Consider the following 21,436-nt stretch of genomic DNA (forward strand, 5'->3'; position numbering starts at 1 on the left):
TCCTCATTGTCACTAGAAAGAAACAGTTTTATTGCCATCTCTAGAACCTTGGTGCACCAGAAAGGGCTGGAAATGTGTCCCAACCTCCATAACTTCTTCCCTCCTGGCTAAGGTCAACTATAACCTCAAACATCTGGCCACAATTCACAAAGGCAGCCTCACACAAGCTCAGAGAAGACAGTTTAGGAAACAGTTGCAAGTTACTCATCTTAACCATGTTTTATTACAACACCACGTGAAATAGCTGCTTACAGATTGGATGAGAATTGAGATAAATTTTTGCAAGTCAGTCATCAGCAAGATCCTTGCTGTCTTCCTGCCTACAGGGCTATAAATAGTTAGGACGTCTGTACATGCATTTTAATTTAAGTATTTTTATTTCCTGACAGAGCACTCTAGATTTTTTTGGGGTATACAGTTCAGCTACAAGATGAGGTAGACACTAGGAGTCATCGCTCCCATGCTCCTTCTTCTTCTGGAACTTTCTGAACTGAGACTGTATCGCCACCGCTGCGCGTTCTGTCTCTGGAGCTTCCATGTCTATGTCAAAATCCTCTTGAGCTTCTTTCTTCTGGTCATCTGCGAAAGAAGAACATGCCATTTAGTCCCATAAAGAAGGGGTGATGGGTTACACTTTGGAGAGCACACTACACAGAGCTCACCAACATGCAAAGCCTCTGAATCAAAAAGCAATAAGCAGTACATTAGGGGAGTTTGAAGTGAGATGGAACAGGAAGCAAGTCATGTTGCTTTTATTATTATTGTTGAGCATCTTTTGTGTGATTTCTAATTATGTTATGTTATGGTATTCTTCTGCTGTTAAACCAATCCTTAGTTCAGTTAACAATTGTGTTGGCAGAATGTGTGCTCTACAAATGCATGTAACATAACATAGCAATTATACTTCATGGATGCCTGGACAGAGTTCGAGAAGTTCGGCGTAAGTGAGATCCGCAAACAGCAGAGTATGTAAGGTCGTGCTGTTTGTGTTGAGTTTTAGTGCCAGGTGTTTGTCCTGCTCTGGAAAATCAGCGTGAACGGCATCATGAGCAGCGCAAGAGGGCGCTGCTTTTTTTTGCCTCCGAAGCAGATGTTCAAGCAGCAGTTTCCTCAACGTGAACAAAAAGTTTCTCAACGTGAGCGGTAGCGGGCATCCGCAACTGCACACGCTAAAAAATCTCACCGGGAAGTGGTCTGAAGTAAGATTTTCCTCCCTCGCCAACTTAACATTGGCGAGTGAGGAAAAAACTCCGCTAGGTGGAGATGAGTTTTTCAGAACTCCGCGCACTATGCAGAGCGGGAAAAACTCCACAAACTCCACGAGCAGAATTTCACACTTAGGCCTAACTTCATACTAACTTTGATACTGTTTATGTTACCTGCACTCCTGCTGAACTGAGAAGTATCTAAACTGCCACCTGTTTCAACCAAAGAAAGGATAATAAAAAACAACCCAGTAAGCCTGACACTTCTGACCACTCTTGTTTAATCCACACTCTTGGCTGATGCCATTCTCCGACCCTCACCCACCACATCTTCAACAGGCCCCCCTATTTATATTGTTTCAATTTGACCTCAGCACTAACTCCCAGGTCGCCTAATTTGCCAATTTTTCAGACGCCATCATGCAAGAGCCCTTACAGAACCCAAATCCCCTCATCCCTTTGTGGGATCTTCAGGAATCCTCAAGTGGGAATTGCAGTCAGGCATGCCAATTGGCTCAATAGACTGCCTTCACTGTTGGTGAGAGACAATCATCTTCACATAGCATGGAAGAGGCACTGCTAATCTGCAGTACTTCATGTAATGTACAGGTACGGAGAGGGAGCAAGGATGGATGGGTGGTGGGGAAAATATATGGATGAATAGGTGGGAGGGTGGGTGGACGGATGGTTGGATGGGCGGATGGATGGAAGGATGGGTAGGTGGACGGATGGATGGACCGATGGGTGGATGAGTGGATAGATGGATGGATAGGTGGGTGGGTGGATGTATGGCTGGATGGATGAATGAATGGATGGGTGGGTGGCTGGGTATGGGTGGATGGATGAACGGACAGATGGGCAGATAGATGGGCTGGCGGGTGGGTTAGCTGAGTTTTGTACTACACAGGACAGCAGCAAAAGATTGCAACATTTCGGAGCATGGAAGATGCCTGGAATTGAATTCATCTCAATTTGTCATTTAGATAAGTGGAGAACCAACAGAGTTAGAACGTAGAGGCTGGCCAATCTTAAATTGAATATAAATTTAGTCACCGTACACTGTGGCAAAGGATGCTCCACTGGACTGACGCTCAGGTTAAACTGCAGCTACATTTCCCCATAAAATAGCTAAATTATGTTGCATCATTTTCTTAAGACTATGGCAAGCAAAGGTCAAATATTTATTTCCAGGTCAAAGTTAATAATTTGATTTCCTCGTATTGTTAAGAAGTGATGAGGATTGTTTTCCCAATCAAGAGTAAATTCTTGTTTATAAATAACTTTCTGTGCCCTGCCTGGAGTTCCTATACAATGGGAAAGGCTATTCTGACTTTTTGGCTGCAGGAGCCTGTATAAGGACATACAAGTTCCTTCTATCTGCTTTGTGAAATATCAAGTTCTTTTTAGAGCAAGTCTTTGAGGCCATTAGAAGACCACCACCATTTTCATTTTATCCACAAGACTTTTGTGAGATATGCCCAGACAGAAGTCAAGTTTTACTAGATGTGCATTACGTAATTTGCATTTGTTTATCCCATGGCATAACAGGTGTTTACTTTAACAAAAAAGAATTTTGGGGACTATCACTGACAGAAATCAAATTTGAGTAGAATTGCACTTCATCATTTGGGTTTTTTATCCAATGGCAGAAGAGGAATTTAATTTAACAACAAAAAACAGCTCCGCTACAAATTCTGCATTTGTGCTTAAACAGGTGAAGAGCAATCTAAGAAATGCCTATTGTACATATGTTAATCATCTTTTGCTTGGGGTGAAGGGCCCATGAAAATAGAGTCTTGTTCTTGTCAGTCTGGCTGTCACATATTACAGATACAGTCACAGGTAAACATGTACACTCCAGGGATTTACAGATGAAGCCAACCTGGAGGTACCCGGTACAAGGTCTAGATCCATAAACTCCCTTGAAGAATGTACTCATTTGGCAAGAGGAGGAGTAGAGGAAAACCCTGATCAGGGTGAAAGGGATTACAAGTACATGGCTGGAACGATAATCTATTATGTGCACAGAGACCTAGACCGGTCTTTGACAATGCGAGGTCTAGAACCTGTCCTTTGGCCTAGCGGGACACACCAAGCAAGTCCACTCTAGAGACAGTGGACTACTGCCTCTGTCCTGAGTGTACCATATCATGCAGCAGTGGCAGCATGTGGTTTGTGATTTATAATTTGACCAGACCTTTCTCTTTGTGTTACCAAGAGTGTGGTCTACTTATCCCACTTGTGTAAAGATCTGCTGCTATTTGAAACTCTAAACTGTGCAGTGACATACCGTGAGCATGTCGATTGTGTGTGAGTGTGTGTGCAGCATGCATGTGATACCAGCATGGTAGTACGACCTTGAGTATGCCTAAGTACTAAACCCTGTGGGATCTATCTTGGATGGCCTTAGTTTGGCATGGCTCAAGTTGGAGGATGAGGACCGCTTTTTCATACAGTGGAACTGTATTGCCTGCGTTCATGTGGCTGAAGGGTGGAGATTCAGCTCCTGAAGTGAGGAAGATGAACACAGAGCTTAAATTAGAAATTCCAAAAAGGCTTTGTTAGCAAGGAGTTTTAAAAATCCCATTAAGAAGTTGTTAGAAGGGGCTGCTGATTACTTTTTTCTGAGTTCTGCCATTTGGATGATAATTGGGGTCAGGGATGGGACTGTAGTCTCTATTATTCAAGGTGAGGATGTTTGTAGGTCAGACATGCTCTTTTGACTGCATCTGATTACTGCTTCAAGAAGGCTGATACATTGAGGTGCAGAGAGTTCACACCCCATTATGGTCATGTTTTGGCTATCCCTTGCTTGGAGCCAGAACTATGTTTGATCGGAGCAGTGGGCCGTGGCCTGGTCCTCTACAGCTCAAGGATAAACCTGTGTGGGTGCAGAAGTAGGGGTGGTTGCCTGGAAAGGCGGCGCCTACCAGGGACACATCCTGAAAGACCAAGCAGTCATCTGGAGGCTGCAAATGCATTGCTATAAAGCCTATCTGCTATAGGGCAGGGCCACAAATGCAGAAGATGCCATGACTGCGACGACAGGACCTGCTGTGCTGCATTTGTATGGCAATTCCTGTTCCAAAGGGAGGCCACAGACATAGACTATGCCCGATTTTCCCCACCACAACTGCTTCATAACCAACAAGCAGGTAACACAAGACTCTGACTACTGTCAGAACAGAGAGACTGGTGTGTGCGGAAGATTTGAGGTTGAGGACCTGGCAATATTGAGGGTAAAAACGAGCGAACTAACTGAACATCTGAATCAGTGATTTCGGTATCAAATAATCTGTACTCATGCCTAACACATGCCACTGCCACAGAATACTGGGGGGATCATAACTGAGGGAGAGCGAACTGGAGAGAGAGTGTAGCACTCACAGGAGTTTCTGTAAACAATTTTAGCAATGTAGCAAGGATGCCACGGGCCCTGGTGCAAGCAGGGGAAATTGCTCCTTTGATTGCTGTTAAGGAAGTAAAATAAAGCATTATTAGGGTTTAATGGACTCCTCAGGGCTCTGGTCCCCAATGCCACTGCACCTGCTGCACTGATTCGTAGTTACGCCCCTGATCACATTGTTTTGTATACCATTTAATTCGGCGGTGTGCTTAAAAGCCCTTTCTTTTACATAAAACAGTCACTGGTCTGGATGTTGAGTTGTGTGTTATTTGGCTCTTACGTTCAAAGCTCGAGCCCCCACACTACCTCCCTGAGAAGCCTACAACTGCTCGCCTTTGATATCCTGAGAGTCAAGGGCAGAAAGGATTGTACTTGACCTAGTTTGTAAAGCTATAGTACCACTTGCTCTCCATGACCAACCACAATTCCAAGCTGCATACAAGGTCCACACTCAGGGCCCGATTCATAGAACTAACTTAAGACAAACTCCTAAATTTACTACCATTTTCGTATTCACAGAAGGCACTTACAGATGTTGGTATTCACAGAAGACACTTACTCATTTTGGTATTCACAGAAGTTAGGAGTCCTAACTTTAGGACTCCTAAATGCCTTCTGTGAATACCGAAATTCTTAAAATTAGGATTTTTCTCAGTTTAGGAGTCCTAACGTTAGGAGTCCTAACTTTACTACTACTAAATTTAGAAAAATCCTAATTTTAAGACTTTTGGTATTCACAGAAGGCATTTAGGAGTTCTAAAGTTAGGAGTCCTAACTTCTGTGAATACCGAAATGAGTAAGTGCCTTCTGTGAATACCAAAATGAGTAAGTGCCTTCTGTGAATACCAAAATGGTAGTAAGTTTAGGATTTTGTCTTAAGTTAGTTCTGTGAATCGGGCCCTATGTCTTTAGTCCATGTTTAACCAGAACCTGATGCTCAATCTGTACTCAAAGCTTAACATGAATTCCATGCTCAAAGTGAACTCCACAATCATTATTTATATGCTCTATGGTCAGCCTGAGATCCACATGTAACCTCAACTCCATGCTCAACCTGAACTCCCTGACCAGCTTTCATTCCAAACCCAAACTCAACTCCGTACTTAGCCTGTACTAAACTGGAATTAAATTCTCAAACAGAACTCTGCATGCAATCTGACCTCCATATACAAACTGTAATTCAAAGTAAATCTGCAACCCACATGAAATCTGTCCTTCAAAATAAATGTGAACTTTACCTGCAGCTCAAACTCTGTGATCAAACTGAACTCATCAGTCCTATCCTTACCTCTAGACCATCTCTTCCAATCTCACTCTCTATCTGGGCTAACCTAACATCATATCCTGCTCCCCAAAACCCAAAATGAACTCCCTTTCCTAACCATAATCTTCTCCTTACCAAACATTCTGCACTTAAACTTGAAGATAGGTGGCCTTGTAGTTACACTGTCAGCTGTGGGAACAACAACCTCACTTTTAATCCCATGTGACTCATTTGATCAAATTATAGTATATAAAGGCTAGGCGCAGTTCGAATCTGGTTAACTCTCAAACTTATACAGAACTATTAATAGCGTCTGAACTCCTGCTCCTAACGTGAACTACTGCTCTGTGATCCACACCCATCCGAACTAACATGTTCAGTGGACCTCACTCTCTTCCTGGACTCCACTAGTCATCTGAAACTTCATTAACTAGACACCCAGGGTGTCTGGCTTACATCACCACCCCCCTTTTGTACCACTTTTGGCCGCCATAAGTGTGGCAGGGTATGCTCAGACGTGAGTCCCTTGCTCACTTTGCCACTGGATTCAAGCAAGCCGGGCTGAAGATGGCTGGAATGCCAGAAGCCGGTCCTCGGAAGCTTGTTTCCGGTCCAGGGAAGGCATGGCTTGGCGGTTCGGGCTGGACTATTCCCATGAGGCACAGGGTCAGACTGATTTGCATATAGCCATGTCTGAACTGGGGTGGCAGAGTGGGCTAAAGAACGGTGATGGATCCAACCCAGATCTTTTGACTGGGTGTGAGTGTTTGATTGATTCAGATGCTCCGTCCATCACCACCCCCTTTTGTACCACTTTCGGCCGCCATAAGTGTGGCAGGGTATGCTCAGACATGAGTCCCTTGCTCACTTTGCCACTGGATTCAAGCAAGCCGGGCTGAAGACGGCTGGAATGCCAGAAACCGGTCCTCGGAAGCTTGTTTCCAGTCCAGGGAAGGCATGGCTGGCGGTTCGGGCTGGACTGTTCCCATGAGGCACAGGGTCAGACTGATTTGCATATAGCCATGTCTGAACTGGGGTGGCAGAGTGGGCTAAAGAACGGTGATGGATCAAACCCAGATGTTTTGGTTCTGATGCTCCGTCCATCACCACCACCTTTTGTACCGCTTTTGGCCGCCATAAGTGTGGCAGGGTATGCTCAGACGTGAGTCCCTTGCTCACTTTGCCACTGGATTCAAGCAAGCCGGGCTGAAGACGGCTGGAATGCCAGAAACCGGTCCTCGGAAGCTTGTTTCCAGTCCAGGGAAGGCATGGCTTGGCGGTTCTGGCTGGACTGTTCACATGAGACACAGGGTCAGACTGATTTGCATATAGCCATGTCTGAACTGGGGTGGCAGAGTGGGCTAAAGAACGGTGATGGATCTAACCCAGATCTTTTGACTGGGTGTGAGTGTTTGATTAGTTCTGATGCTCCGTCCATCACCACCCCCTTTTGTACCGCTTTTGGCCGCCATAAGTGTGGCAGGGTATGCTCAGACGTGAGTCCCTTGCTCACTTTACCACTGGATTCAAGCAAGCCGGGCTGAAGACGGCTGGAATGCCAGAAACCGGTCCTCGGAAGCTTGTTTCCGGTCCAGGGAAGGCAAGGCTTGGTGGTTCGGGCTGGACTGTTCCCAAGAGGCACAGGGTCAGACTGATTTGCATATAGCCATGTCTGAACTGGGGTGGCAGAGTGGGCTAAAGAACGGTGATGGATCAAACCCAGATGTTTTGGTTCTGATGCTCCGGCCATCACCACCCCCTTTTGTACCGCTTTTGGCCGCCATAAGTGTGGCAGGGTATGCTCAGTCGTGAGTCCCTTGCTCACTTTGCCACTGGATTCAAGCAAGCCGGGCTAAAGACGGCTGGAATGCCAGAAACCGGTCCTCGGAAGCTTGTTTCCGGTCCAGGGAAGGCATGGCTTGGCGGTTTGGGCTAGACCGTTCCCATGAGGCACAGGGTCAGACTGATTTGCATATAGCCATGTCTGAACTGGGGTGGCAGAGTGGGCTAAAGAACAGTGATGGATCAAACCCAGATATTTTGACTGGGTGTGAGTGTTTGATTGGTTCTGATGCTCCGTCCATCAACACCCCCTTTTGTACCGCTTTTGGCCGCCATAAGTGTGGCAGGGTATGCTCAGACGTGAGTCCCTTGCTCACTTTGCCACTGTATTCAAGCAAGCCGGGCTGAAGACGGCTGGAATGCCAGAAACCGGTCCTCGGAAGCTTGTTTCCGGTCCAGGGAAGGCATGGCTTGGCGGTTCGGGCTGGACTGTTCCCATGAGGCACACGGTCAGACTGATTTGCATATAGCCATGTCTGAACTGGGGTGGCAGAGTGGGCTAAAGAACGGTGATGGATCCAACCCAGATCTTTTGACTGGGTGTGAGTGTTTGATTGATTCAGATGCTCCGTCCATCACCACCCCCTTTTGTACCACTTTCGGCCACCATAGGTGTGGCAGGGTATGCTCAGACATGAGTCCCTTGCTCACTTTGCCACTGGATTCAAGCAAGCCGGGCTGAAGATGGCTGGAATGCCAGAAACCGGTCCTCGGAAGCTTGTTTCCGGTCCAGGGAAGGCATGGCTTGGCGGTTCGGGCTGGACTGTTCCCATGAGACACAGGTTCAGACTGATTTGCATATAGCCATGTCTGAACTGGGGTGGCAGAGTGGGCTAAAGAACGGTGATGGATCTAACCCAGATCTTTTGACTGGGTGTGAGTGTTTGATTGGTTCTGATGCTCCGTCTATCACTACCCCTTTTTGTACCACTTTTGGCCGCCATAAGTGTGGCAGGGTATGCTCAGACGTGAGTCCCTTGCTCACTTTGCCACTGGATTCAAGCAAGCCGGGCTGAAGACGGCTGGAATGCCAGAAACCGGTCCTCGGAAGCTTGTTTCCGGTCCAGGGAAGGCATGGCTTGGCGGTTCGGGCTGGACTGTTCCCATGAGGCACAGGGTCAGACTGATTTGCATATAGCCATGTCTGAACTGGGGTGGCAGAGTGGGCTAAAGAACGGTGATGGATCCAACCCAGATCTTTTGACTGGGTGTGAGTGTTTGATTGATTCAGATGCTCCGTCTATCACCACCCCCTTTTGTACCACTTTCGTCTGCCATAAGTGTGGCAGGGTATGCTCAGACATGAGTCCCTTGCTCACTTTGCCACTGGATTCAAGCAAGCCGGGATGAAGATGGCTGGAATGCCAGAAACCGGTCCTCGGAAGCTTGTTTCCGGTCCAGGGAAGGCATGGCTTGGCGGTTCGGGCTGGACTGTTCCCATGAGGCACAGGGTCAGACTGATTTGCATATAGCTATGTATGAACTGGGGTGGCAGAGTGGGCTAAAGAACGGTGATGGATCCAACCCAGATCATTTGACTGGGTGTGAGTGTTTGATTGGTTCTGATGCTCCGTCCATCACCACCCCCTTTTGTACCGCTTTTGGCCGCCATAAGTGTGGCTGGGTATGCTCAGACGTGAGTCCCTTGCTCACTTTACCACTGGATTCAAGCAAGCCGGGCTGAAGACGGCTGGAATGCCAGAAACCGGTCCTCGGAAGCTTGTTTCCGGTCCAGGGAAGGCAAGGCTTGGTGGTTCGGTCTGGACTGTTCCCATGAGGCACAGGGTCAGACTGATTTGCATATAGCCATGTCTGAAATGGGGTGGCAGAGTGGGCTAAAGAACGGTGATGGATCAAACCCAGAGGTTTTGGTTCGGATGCTCCGTCCATCACCACCCCCTTTTGTACCGCTTTTGGCTGCCATAAGTGTGGCAGGGTATGCTCAGACGTGAGTCCCTTGCCCACTTTGCCACTGGATTCAAGCAAGCCGGGCTGAAGACTGCTGGAATGCCAGAAACCGGTCCTCGGAAGCTTGTTTCCGGTCCAGGGAAGGCATGGCTTGGCGGTTTGGGCTAGACCGTTCCCATGAGGCACAGGGTCAGACTGATTTGCATATAGCCATGTCTGAACTGGGGTGGCAGAGTGGGCTAAAGAACGGTGATGGATCAAACCCAGATATTTTGACTGGGTGTGAGTGTTTGATCGGTTCTGATGCTCTGTCCATCAACACCCCCTTTTGTACCGCTTTTGGCCGCCATAAGTGTGACAGGGTATGCTCAGACATGAGTCCCTTGCTCACTTTGCCACTGTATTCAAGCAAGTCGGGCTGAAGATGGCTGGAATGCCAGAAACCGGTCCTCGGAAGCTTGTTTCCGGTCCAGGGAAGGCATAGCTTGGCGGTTCAGGCTGGACTGTTCCCATGAGGCACAGGGTCAGACTGATTTGCATATAGCCATGTCTGAACTGGGGTGGCAGAGTGGGCTAAAGAACGGTGATGGATCAAACCCAAATGTTTTGGTTCTGATGCTCCGTCCATCACCACCCCCTTTTGTACCGCTTTTGGCCGCCATATGTGTGGCAGGGTATGCTCAGACGTGAGTCCCTTGCTCACTTTGCCACTGGATTCAAGCAAGCCAGGCTGAAGACGGCTGGTATGTCAGAAACCGATCCTCGGAAGCTTGTTTCCGGTCCAGGGAAGGCAGGGCTTGGCGGTTCGGGCTGGACTGTTCCCATGAGGCACAGGGTCAGACTGATTTGCATATAGCCATGTCTGAACTGGGGAGGCAGAGTGGGCTAAAGAACGGTGATGGATCTAACCCAGATCTTTTGAGGGGTGTGAGTGTTTGATTAGTTCTGATGCTCCGTCCATCACCACCCCCTTTTGTACCGCTTTTGGCCGCCATAAGTGTGGCACGGTATGCTCAGACGTGAGTCCCTTGCTCACTTTACCACTGGATTCAAGCAAGCCGGGCTGAAGACGGCTGGAATGCCAGAAACCGGTCCTCAGAAGCTTGTTTCCGGTCCAGGGAAGGCAAGGCTTGGCGGTTCGGGCTGGACTGTTCCCATGAGGCACAGGGTCAGACTGATTTGCATATAGCCATGTCTGAACTGGGGTTGCAGAGTGGGCTAAAGAACGGTGATGGATCAAACCCAGATCTTTTGACTGGGTGTGAGTGTTTGATTGGTTCTGATGCTCCGTCCATCACTACCCCTTTTTGTACCACTTTTGGCCGCCATAAGTGTGGCAGGATATGCTCAGAGGTGAGTCCCTTGCTCACTTTGCCACTGTATTCAAGCAAGCCGGGCTGAAGACGGCTGGAATGCCAGAAACCGGTCCTCGGAAGCTTGTTTCCGGTCCAGGGAAGGCATGGCTTGGCGGTTCGGGCTGGACTGTTCACATGAGACACAGGGTCAGACTGATTTGCATATAGCCATGTCTGAACTGGGGAGGCAGAGTGGGCTAAAGAACGGTGATGGATCTAACCCAGATCTTTTGAGGGGTGTGAGTGTTTGATTAGTTCTGATGCTCCGTCCATCACCACCCCCTTTTGTACCGCTTTTGGCCGCCATAAGTGTGGCAGGGTATGCTCAGACGTGAGTCCCTTGCTCACTTTGCCACTGGATTCAAGCAAGCCGGGCTGAAGATGGCTGGAATGCCAGAAACCGGTCCTCGGAAGCTTGTTTCCGGTCCAGGGAAGGCATGGCTTGGCGGTTCGGACTGGACTGTTCCCATGAGGCACAGGGTCAGACTGATTTGCATATAGCCATGTCTGAACTGGGGTGGCAGAGTGGGCTAAAGTACGGTGATGGATCCAACCCAGATCATTTGACTGGGTGTGAGTGTTTGATTGGTTCTGATGCTTCGTCCATCACCACCCCCTTTTGTACGGCTTTTGGCCGCCATAAGTGTTGCAGGGTATGCTCAGACGTGAGTCCCTTGCTCACTTTGCCACTGGATTCAAGCAAGCCAGGCTGACGACGGCTGGTATGCCAGAAACCGGTCCTCGGAAGCTTGTTTCCGGTCCAGGGAAGGCAGGGCTTGGCGGTTCGGGCTGGACTGTTCCCATGAGGCACAGGGTCAGACTGATTTGCATATAGCCATGTCTGAACTGGGGTTGCAGAGTGGGCTAAAGAACGGTGATGGATCAAACCCAGATCTTTTGACTGGGTGTGAGTGTTTGATTGGTTCTGATGCTCCGTCCATCACTACCCCTTTTTGTACCACTTTTGGCCGCCATAAGTGTGGCAGGATATGCTCAGAGGTGAGTCCCTTGCTCACTTTGCCACTGTATTCAAGCAAGCCGGGCTGAAGACGGCTGGAATGCCAGAAACCGGTCCTCGGAAGCTTGTTTCCGGTCCAGGGAAGGCATGGCTTGGCGGTTCGGGCTGGACTGTTCACATGAGACACAGGGTCAGACTGATTTGCATATAGCCATGTCTGAACTGGGGTGGCAGAGTGGGCTAAAGAACGGTGATGGATCTAACCCAGATCTTTTGACTGGGTGTGAGTGTTTGATTAGTTCTGATGCTCTGTCCATCACCACCCCCTTTTGTACCGCTTTTGGCCGCCATAAGTGTGGCAGGGTATGCTCAGACGTGAGTCCCTTGCTCACTTTACCACTGGATTCAAGCAAGCCGGGCTGAAGACGGCTGGAATGCCAGAAACCGGTCCTCAGAAGCTTGTTTCCGGTCCAGGGAAGGCAAGGCTTGGCGGTTCGGGCTGGACTGTTCCCATGAGGCACAGGGTCAGACTGATTTGCATATAGCCATGTCTGAACTGGGGTGGCAGAGTGGGCTAAAGAACGGTGATGGATCAAACCCAGATGTTTTGGTTCTGATGCTCCGTCCATCACCACCCCCTTTTGTACCGCTTTTGGCCGCCATAAGTGTGGCAGGGTATGCTCAGACGTGAGTCCCTTGCTCACTTTGCCACTGGATTCAAGCAAGCCGGGCTGAAGACGGCTGGAATGCCAGAAACCGGTCCTGGGAAGCTTGTTTCCGGTCCAGGGAAGGCATGGCTTCGCGGTTTGGGCTAGACCGTTCCCATGAGGCACAGGGTCAGACTGATTTGCATATAGCCATGTCTGAACTGGGGTGGCAGAGTGGGCTAAAGAACGGTGATGGATCAAACCCAGATATTTTGACTGGGTGTGAGTGTTTGATTGGTTCTGATGCTCCGTCCATCAACACCCCCTTTTGTACCGCTTTTGGCCGCCATAAGTGTGGCAGGGTATGCTCAGATGTGAGTCCCTTGCTCACTTTGCCACTGTATTCAAGCAAGCCGGGCTGAAGACGGCTGGAATGCCAGAAACCGGTCCTCGGAAGCTTGTTTCCGGTCCAGGGAAGGCAAGGCTTGGCGGTTCGGCTGGACTGTTCCCATGAGACACAGGGTCAGACTGATTTGCATATAGCCATGTCTGAACTGGGGTGGCAGAGTGGGCTAAAGAACGGTGATGGATCTAACCCAGATCTTATGACTGGGTGTGAGTGTTTGCTTGGTTCTGATGCTCCGTCCATCACTACCCCTTTTTGTACCACTTTTGGCTGCCATAAGTGTGGCAGGGTATGCTCAGACGTGAGTCCCTTGCTCACTTTCCCACTGGATTCAAGCAAGCCGGGCTGAAGACGGCTGGAATGCCAGAAACCGGTCCTCGGAAGCTTGTTTCAGGTCCAGGGAAGGCATGGCTTGGTGGTTTGGGCTGGACTGTTCCCATGAGGCACAGTGTCAGACTGATTTGCATATAGCCATGTCTGAACTGGGGTGGCAGAGTGGGCTAAAGAACGGTGATGGATCCAACCCAGATCTTTTGACTGGGTGTGAGTGTTTGATTGATTCAGATGCTCCGTCCATCACCAACCCCTTTTGTACCACATTCGGCCGCCATAAGTGTGGCTGGGTATGGTCAGACACGAGTCCCTTGCTCACTTTGCCACTGGATTCAAGCAAGCCGGGCTGAAGACGGCTGGAATGCCAGAAACCGGTCCTCGGAAGCTTGTTACTGGTCCAGGGAAGGCTTGGCTTGGCAGTTCGGGCTGGACTGTTCCCATGAGACACAGGGTCAGACTGATTTGCATATAGCCATGTCTGAACTGGGGTGGCAGAGTGGGCTAAAGAACGGAGATGGATCTAACCCAGATCTTTTGACTGGGTGTGAGTGTTTGATTGGTTCTGATGCTCCGTCCATCACTACCCCTTTTTGTACCACTTTTGGCCGCCATAAGTGTGGCAGGGTATGCTCAGACGTGAGTCCCTTGCTCACTTTGCCACTGGATTCAAGCAAGCCGGGCTGAAGACGGCTGGAAGGCCAGAAACCGGTCCTCGGAAGCTTGTTTTCGGTCCAGGGAAGGCATGGCTTGGCGGTTCGGGCTGGACTGTTCCCATGAGGCACAGGGTCGGACTGATTTGCATATAGCCATGTCTGAACTGGGGTGGCAGAGTGGGCTAAAGAACAGTGATGGATCCAACCCAGATCTTTTGACTGGGTGTGAGTGTTTGATTGATTCAGATGCTCCGTCCATCACCACCCCCTTTTGTACCGCTTTCGGCCACCATAAGTGTGGCAGGGTATGCTCAGACATGAGTCCCTTGCTCACTTTGCCACTGGATTCAAGCAAGCCGGGCTGAAGATGGCTGGAATGCCAGAAACCGGTCCTCGGAAGCTTGTTTCCGGTCCAGGGAAGGCATGGCTTGGTGGTTCGGGCTGGACTGTTCCCATGAGACACAGGTTCAGACTGATTTGCATATAGCCATGTCTGAACTGGGGTGCCAGAGTGGGCTAAAGAACGGTGATGGATCTAACCCAGATCTTTTGACTGGGTGTGAGTGTTTGATTGGTTCTGATGCTCCGTCCATCACTACCCCTTTTTGTACCACTTTTGGCCGCCATAAGTGTGGCAGGGTATGCTCAGACGTGAGTCCCTTGCTCACTTTGCCACTGGATTCAAGCAAGCCGGGCTGAAGATGGCTGGAATGCCAGAAACCGGTCCTCGGAAGCTTGTTTCCGGTCCAGGGAAGGCATGGCTTGGCGGTTCGGGCTGGACTGTTCCCATGAGACACAGGTTCAGACTGATTTGCATATAGCCATGTCTGAACTGGGGTGCCAGAGTGGGCTAAAGAACGGTGATGGATCTAACCCAGATCTTTTGACTGGGTGTGAGTGTTTGATTGGTTCTGATGCTCCGTCCATCACTACCCCTTTTTGTACCACTTTTGGCCGCCATAAGTGTGGCAGGGTATGCTCAGACGTGAGTCCCTTGCTCACTTTGCCACTGGATTCAAGAAAGCCGGGCTGAAGATGGCTGGAATGCCAGAAACCGGTCCTCGGAAGCTTGTTTCCGGTCCAGGGAAGGCATGGCTTGGCGGTTCGGGCTGGACTGTTCCCATGAGGCACAGGGTCAAACTGATTTGCATATAGCCATGTCTGAACTGGGGTGGCAGAGTGGGCTAAAGAATGGTGATGGATCCAACCCAGATCATTTGACTGGGTGTGAGTGTTTGATTGGTTCTGATGCTCCGTCCATCACCACCCCCTTTTGTACCGCTTTTGGCCGCCATAAGTGTGGCAGGGTATGCTCAGACTGGAGTCCCTTGCTCACTTTACCACTGGATTCAAGCAAGCCGGGCTGAAGACGGCTGGAATGCCAGAAACTGGTCCTCGGAAGCTTGTTTCCGGTCCAGGGAAGGCATGGCTTGGCGGTTCGGGCTGGACTGTTCCCATGAGGCACAGGGTCAGACTGATTTGCATATAGCCATGTCTGAATTGGGGTGGCAGAGTGGGCTAAAGAACGGTGGTGGATCAAACCCAAATGTTTTGGTTCTGATGCTCCGTCCATCACCACCATGCGTCCATGTACCGCTTTTGGCCGCCATAAGTGTGGCAGGGTATGCTCAGACGTGAGTCCCTTGCTCACTTTGCCACTGGATTCAAGCAAGCCGGGCTGAAGATGGCTGGAATGCCAGAAACCGGAGCTCGGAAGCTTGTTTCCGGTCCAGGGAAGGCATGGCTTGGTGGTTTGGGCTGGACTGTTCCCATGAGGCACAGGGTCAGACTGATTTGCATATAGCCATGTCTGAACTGGGGTTGCAGAGTGGGCTAAAGAACGGTGATGGATCTAACCCAGATCTTTTGACTGGGTGTGAGTGTTTGATTGGTTTTGATGCTCCGTCCATCACTGCCCCCTTTAGTACCACTTTTGGCCGCCATAAGTGTGGCAGGGTATGCTCAGACGTGAGTCCCTTGCTCACTTTGCCACTGGATTCAAGCAAGCCGGGCTGAAGACGGCTGGAATGCCAGAAACCGGTCCTCGGAAGCTTGTTTCCGGTCCAGGGAAGGCATGGCTTGGCGGTTCGGGCTGGACTGTTCCCATGAGGCACAGGGTCAGACTGATTTGCATATAGCCATGTCTGAACTGGGGTGGCAGAGTGGGCTAAAGAACAGTGATGGATCAAACCCAGATCTTTTGACTGGGTGTGAGTGTTTGATTGGTTCTGATGCTCCGTCCATCACCACCCCCTTTTGTACTGGCTTACAACTGAGAGCACATCAAACAAGACTTTTACACAGGATGGGATCAAATAGAAATTAAACATGAAGATGAAACCAATTTCGATAAAGTGGCCCGACAAATTGTTCACTATTTTATCCTACATCAAATTTGCAGAATGTTACTTGTTAGACCTGTCAACCTTAGGGTGGTGTTTCCCCAAACGTTTTGCCTTACTCCTCCATTTTGATCTCATTTTTGTTGGCCTTAGGACTCTGTGCACTTTACCTCAGCTAACCAGTGCTAAAGTGAGTGTCCCCTCTCCTTTAAACATAGTGAATTTGTCTTACATCCACATTGAGTTTACATGTAAGTCCTTAGTAAAATGGCACTACATGTACCCAAGGCCTGTAAATTAAATGCAAGAGGGCCTGCATCACTCTTTGTGCCAAACACTTAAGTAGCCATTTGAGCATGTCTCAGGGCTGTCATTGCAGCCTGCATGTGCAGCTCTAAACTGTTAGTTCAACATGGCAAAACAAACTTTTTGGCAGGCATAAACCTTCCTTTTTAATACATACAAGTCATCCATAGGGTAGGCCCCAAACAGCTCATAGGGCAGCGTGCAATGCATTTAAAAAGTTGGGCATGTGCTTTTAACTTTTACATTACCTAGAAGTGAAAAACTTTTACACTTGTTTTTCACCACTGCGAGGCTTATCTTTTCAATAGGATAACTTCGGATTACCTTATAACATTTAATAATTGACAATTTTCAATTCGGAGCAGGTTGGGATGTGGAGTTTGGTGTTTAAAGAATTGTAATTTGAACCCTTAATTAATGATAAAGTTGGATTTTAAGTCACAATTCTGAAAATGCCACTTTTAGAAAATTAAGAGGGTAACGCAGCAGCGTTTGCACTCGATAATCTAATTAATCTGATTTTAACTAGTTGTTTTGCGTGTAATAACTTAACAGTGGCGTGCAGCAGTCTTAGGGGTTCTGCTAGAGCCCTTGTTTTGAAAATATCAGTGGAGTTCCTGGATTCAGTCCAGGCTACTGTTGCACTGCTATGATCACTCGCAATGAGTGTAAATCCAGAATTTCAAAAAGTATACAGACTATTTCATCTTAATTCGTTACTTGTACACATTGTAATCATGCATAGTTTCACAATTTAACTCATTTTCATTTTATTCAATTGATAGTTTCATATATAAATACACAAGAAAGCGCAATATGTGACGTTGTTGCAAATTCACAAGCATCTACATGTAAACAACAATATGATTATACGCATCCCAATGCATTTCGGGCAGATAACAGTGCCCTTCTTCAGGGGAATCTGTGAAATGATATAACATAATGTAAGTATCTATTGGCGGCAGAATATACAAGGAGACATACTAAAGATTGTCAGGATTTATCAAACTCAACTATCTGTGCCAAAGTAACTAAAACAGTGTTTGAAAACATGAGCAAACATAAGTGGTTGGTGATTACTAGAGCAAGAGAGCATACTCTTCATAAACACAACAAGTGTAGTGTGCTGTGTCCTATATTAGTATCCTTAGTCGAAATGTTAATATGTGCCAATGCAATTTCATGCTTATGGTGACTAAAGTTTTGTGCCATGCAGGTCTTGACTTAGTTGGAAACGGTGTCAAGCAATTTTGGTGGCCCGAGGTGAGCATGCATGAAGTGAAACTTAGGCGCTTATGGAAAGCCTTACTTCAGTGCGCTAATTCGATTTCCGGATATCAGGAGATACCCTTCTGTGGTTCCAGCCCTATTATGGATAAAAATAACCCAACATATTTAAACTAATGGCCATGAGGTGTACTCCCATATTATTAAAAAAACAGACAGACGCGATTACCGTATAGGCAGATGTACACGATCCTCTGTGAAAAAACAGACAGCACGGGTCAATTAGTTATCGTATGCTGCTACGGCGGTGCTCGACATGTAACGTGTGCCATTGTTGGGCTTACCGTGAATGTTAAACGCGGGTGCTCTTCAGCGTAAACGACGGTGCCGGTATGGTGGAAAATGCTAGCAGGAAGTGACTATTTGTGTGGTGAATAATAAACATAAATGACGGACCGCGGTCGCGCCATGTTGGAAGAGTGAATAAGGCTAAAGAGATCTCTACCGAACATACAAACTTATCTGGATATGGGAACCCAATTGAGCGCAATGTGTCGGTCCATGTGCAATTCATTGCAAAAAACTTTATAAAGATGTCTGCCACAAAAAGTGTGCACAATCTACTTAATTAAGTCGGATACTTGGCTCTCTGTCAAACAAAGGTGAACATTAATGACAGACTATTGGGTTCCCATATCCAGATAAGTTTGTATGTTCGGTAGAGATCTCTTTAGCCTTATTCACTCTTCCAACATGGCGCGACCGCGGTCCGTCATTTATGTTTATTATTCACCATATTTACGCTGAAGAGCACCCGCGTTTAACATTCACGGTAAGCCCAACAATGGCACACGTTACATGTCGAGCACCGCCGTAGCAGCATACGATAACTAATTGACCCGTGCTGTCTGTTTTTTCACAGAGGATCGTGTACATCTGCCTATACGGTAATCGCGTCTGTCTGTTTTTTTAATAATATGGGAGTACACCTCATGGCCATTAGTTTAAATATGTTGGGTTATTTTTATCCATAATAGGGCTGGAACCACAGAAGGGTATCTCCTGATATCCGGAAATCGAATTAGCGCACTGAAGTAAGGCTTTCCATAAGCGCCTAAGTTTCACTTCATGCATGCTCACCTCGGGCCACCAAAATTGCTTGACACCGTTTCCAACTAAGTCAAGACCTGCATGGCACAAAACTTTAGTCACCATAAGCATGAAATTGCATTGGCACATATTAACATTTCGACTAAGGATACTAATATAGGACACAGCACACTACACTTGTTGTGTTTATGAAGAGTATGCTCTCTTGCTCTAGTAATCACCAACCACTTATGTTTGCTCATGTTTTCAAACACTGTTTTAGTTACTTTGGCACAGATAGTTGAGTTTGATAAATCCTGACAATCTTTAGTATGTCTCCTTGTATATTCTGCCGCCAATAGATACTTACATTATGTTATATCATTTCACAGATTCCCCTGAAGAAGGGCACTGTTATCTACCCGAAATGCATTGGGATGCGTATAATCATATTGTTGTTTACATGTAGATGCTTGTGAATTTGCAACAACGTCACATATTGCGCTTTCTTGTGTATTTATATATGAAACTTTTAGAAAATTGACATTTTCTTAACCCAACCATTTGGTTCCTGCATCCTGTAACATGGATCACACGATTAGGTGTAGCTGGCAGTTATCTTTGTATATTGCTCCCAGACAGTGCGACAAAGGGGTATATTTGGCAGGATGGGCCTTCTCTGACATGATAGGGGGAGGTTTTTTCGATTCTCACCTCAAAATTACGATAGGAACAGGCTGTATTATAATTCCGTTAATGAAGCGGCGCAAGTGACAATTATTTACAGTGAAAACGGTGAATAAAGTGCCCAAGTGACAGAATCAGTGTATTGTACATATAAGTGAAAACCTACACATTGGTAATGCACTTACAAGTAAGGAAGGAAGTTTGAGAATAGGTCCAATTTCATAGTATAATACAAGTGTCTCTAGCTCAAGAATTGATCCACAGTGATTTGTAAGCTGCGAGACCTATTGATATATGGGCATCTAAAATTGTTGACGTTTCGACCCTAACAGGAGCATTATTAAGGGGTTGTCATGGCGGGTCTTCTTCAGGACAAAGAAGTTGAGCGGCCAGCCCATTCCACAAGTTAAATGATGCCAATGCACATGTCAACGAGTGTTGAGGTGGACATGAAAGTCCTAGCAGTCGGCCTCGACTAGCAAAAGAAACCTTCTGATGAATCTTTATAAGTTTAAGTAAAATACTCTTTTTGAAATTACGAATTACTTTGTCACTTTCTATGTGTTCTAGCGTTGTCTTCAGATTCACTAATCTACATAAATGTTAAGAACTACAAAGAAACTTCATCACCCGACAGAACCAATTGTTATTTGTATTATACATACCCAGGTTCTGATGGATACTGGGTTACCCCTCTGCTTTGTGTATGATAGGGGGAGGAGATGTCACCTACCACACTTGCACATCACAAACCCTCTGCCACAGCACACTCACAAAGGGTTTGAGACTCGTCTTTTGTGCCCCAGACAAGCTGGGGCCAGGGCAGGGAGGCAGGAAATTTTAAGCACCTCTGTAGGTAGAAACCTCCAGAACCTTCTCCTACTTCAAAACTGGTACCAAGTATAAATATTGGACCCTGAGATCTAACTATTCAGTACACCTCCGTACCTGTGGAAGACTCAGAAGGACTGCTGTGCTGCTCTGCTGCAAGATGGACTGCTACTCTGCTGCCCCGCTGCCTGAGTGAAAAGGACTAGACCTGCATCTTGATCCCAAGACCACCAGAGTGACTCCAAGGTCTAGTTGGCTGACCTCCTTATCAAAGCCTCAGGGATAGAAAAGGCTCTAACCAACTTGAACTCAGCATCTGAACTCTACCTGTTTTGTGTCTTGCCCCCGCTCCCCCCAAGTGGTGTAACCCTAGCACTGGACCCTTGGACCCATGAGACCACAGCTGGACTCAGCCAGCCCAGCTGTGGTCTCATGGGCAGAACAGACGCTGCGCAAACTGACGTAGCACAACCCATCACTTTGTAGCCTCACAACAGAACCCCCGCTGCTCAATTAATTTCAGCGCACCCTAACGCAGGTCTTTGCATTGCAAGCCTGTGTCAATGGCATCCTCTATGAAAATGTAAGGTCTCACTTCGCAAGCCTCATTAACTGCTTCATTGGTACCGTCGCTGCGCAATGCTTTCTCGACGCAGGACCTCCCATTGCCACCCACACCTCCTCAGAAAAGCCTTTGCATAATGCACCTTCAACGCAGGATCTCTCACCTCTCTGCAACCAGGGAAAAGGTACTTTATTCAGTGGGCCTAACTTGGTCCCTGTATCCGGCTCCAACACGGTTGCCCTGAACTTGTGACTTTGTCCTGGTCTGGCACTATTCCCTCTTAAATCTTTAAAATATCTCTGGGACTACTCATTTGACTTTTGCCGTTCTAGTCTCAATTTATTACATTTTACTCTAAGTATCTTTTTGATTTTTTTTGTGTGTTGTGTTTTAACGTAACTATTGTTTGTGT

The 21,436-nt window shown here is 47.6% G+C and overlaps 1 protein-coding gene across 1 annotated transcript in view; it reads right to left on the reverse strand.

The window, feature by feature from the left end:
* Positions 1-204: 204 nt before the first annotated feature.
* The window catches only part of PCP4 (Purkinje cell protein 4), a 208,487-nt gene continuing 187,255 nt past the window's right edge, over positions 205-21,436 (reverse strand). Inside the window, exon 3 of the mRNA XM_078655934.1 lies at positions 205-579. Within this exon, the coding sequence (XP_078512060.1) occupies positions 443-579 (137 nt within the window). The 3' untranslated portion in view covers positions 205-442. The remainder of the gene's footprint in view (positions 580-21,436) is intronic.

The sequence above is a fragment of the Lissotriton helveticus genome, chromosome 8 (assembly GCF_964261635.1).
Source record: "Lissotriton helveticus chromosome 8, aLisHel1.1, whole genome shotgun sequence".
In the NCBI taxonomy this organism is placed as follows: Eukaryota; Metazoa; Chordata; class Amphibia; order Caudata; family Salamandridae; genus Lissotriton; species Lissotriton helveticus.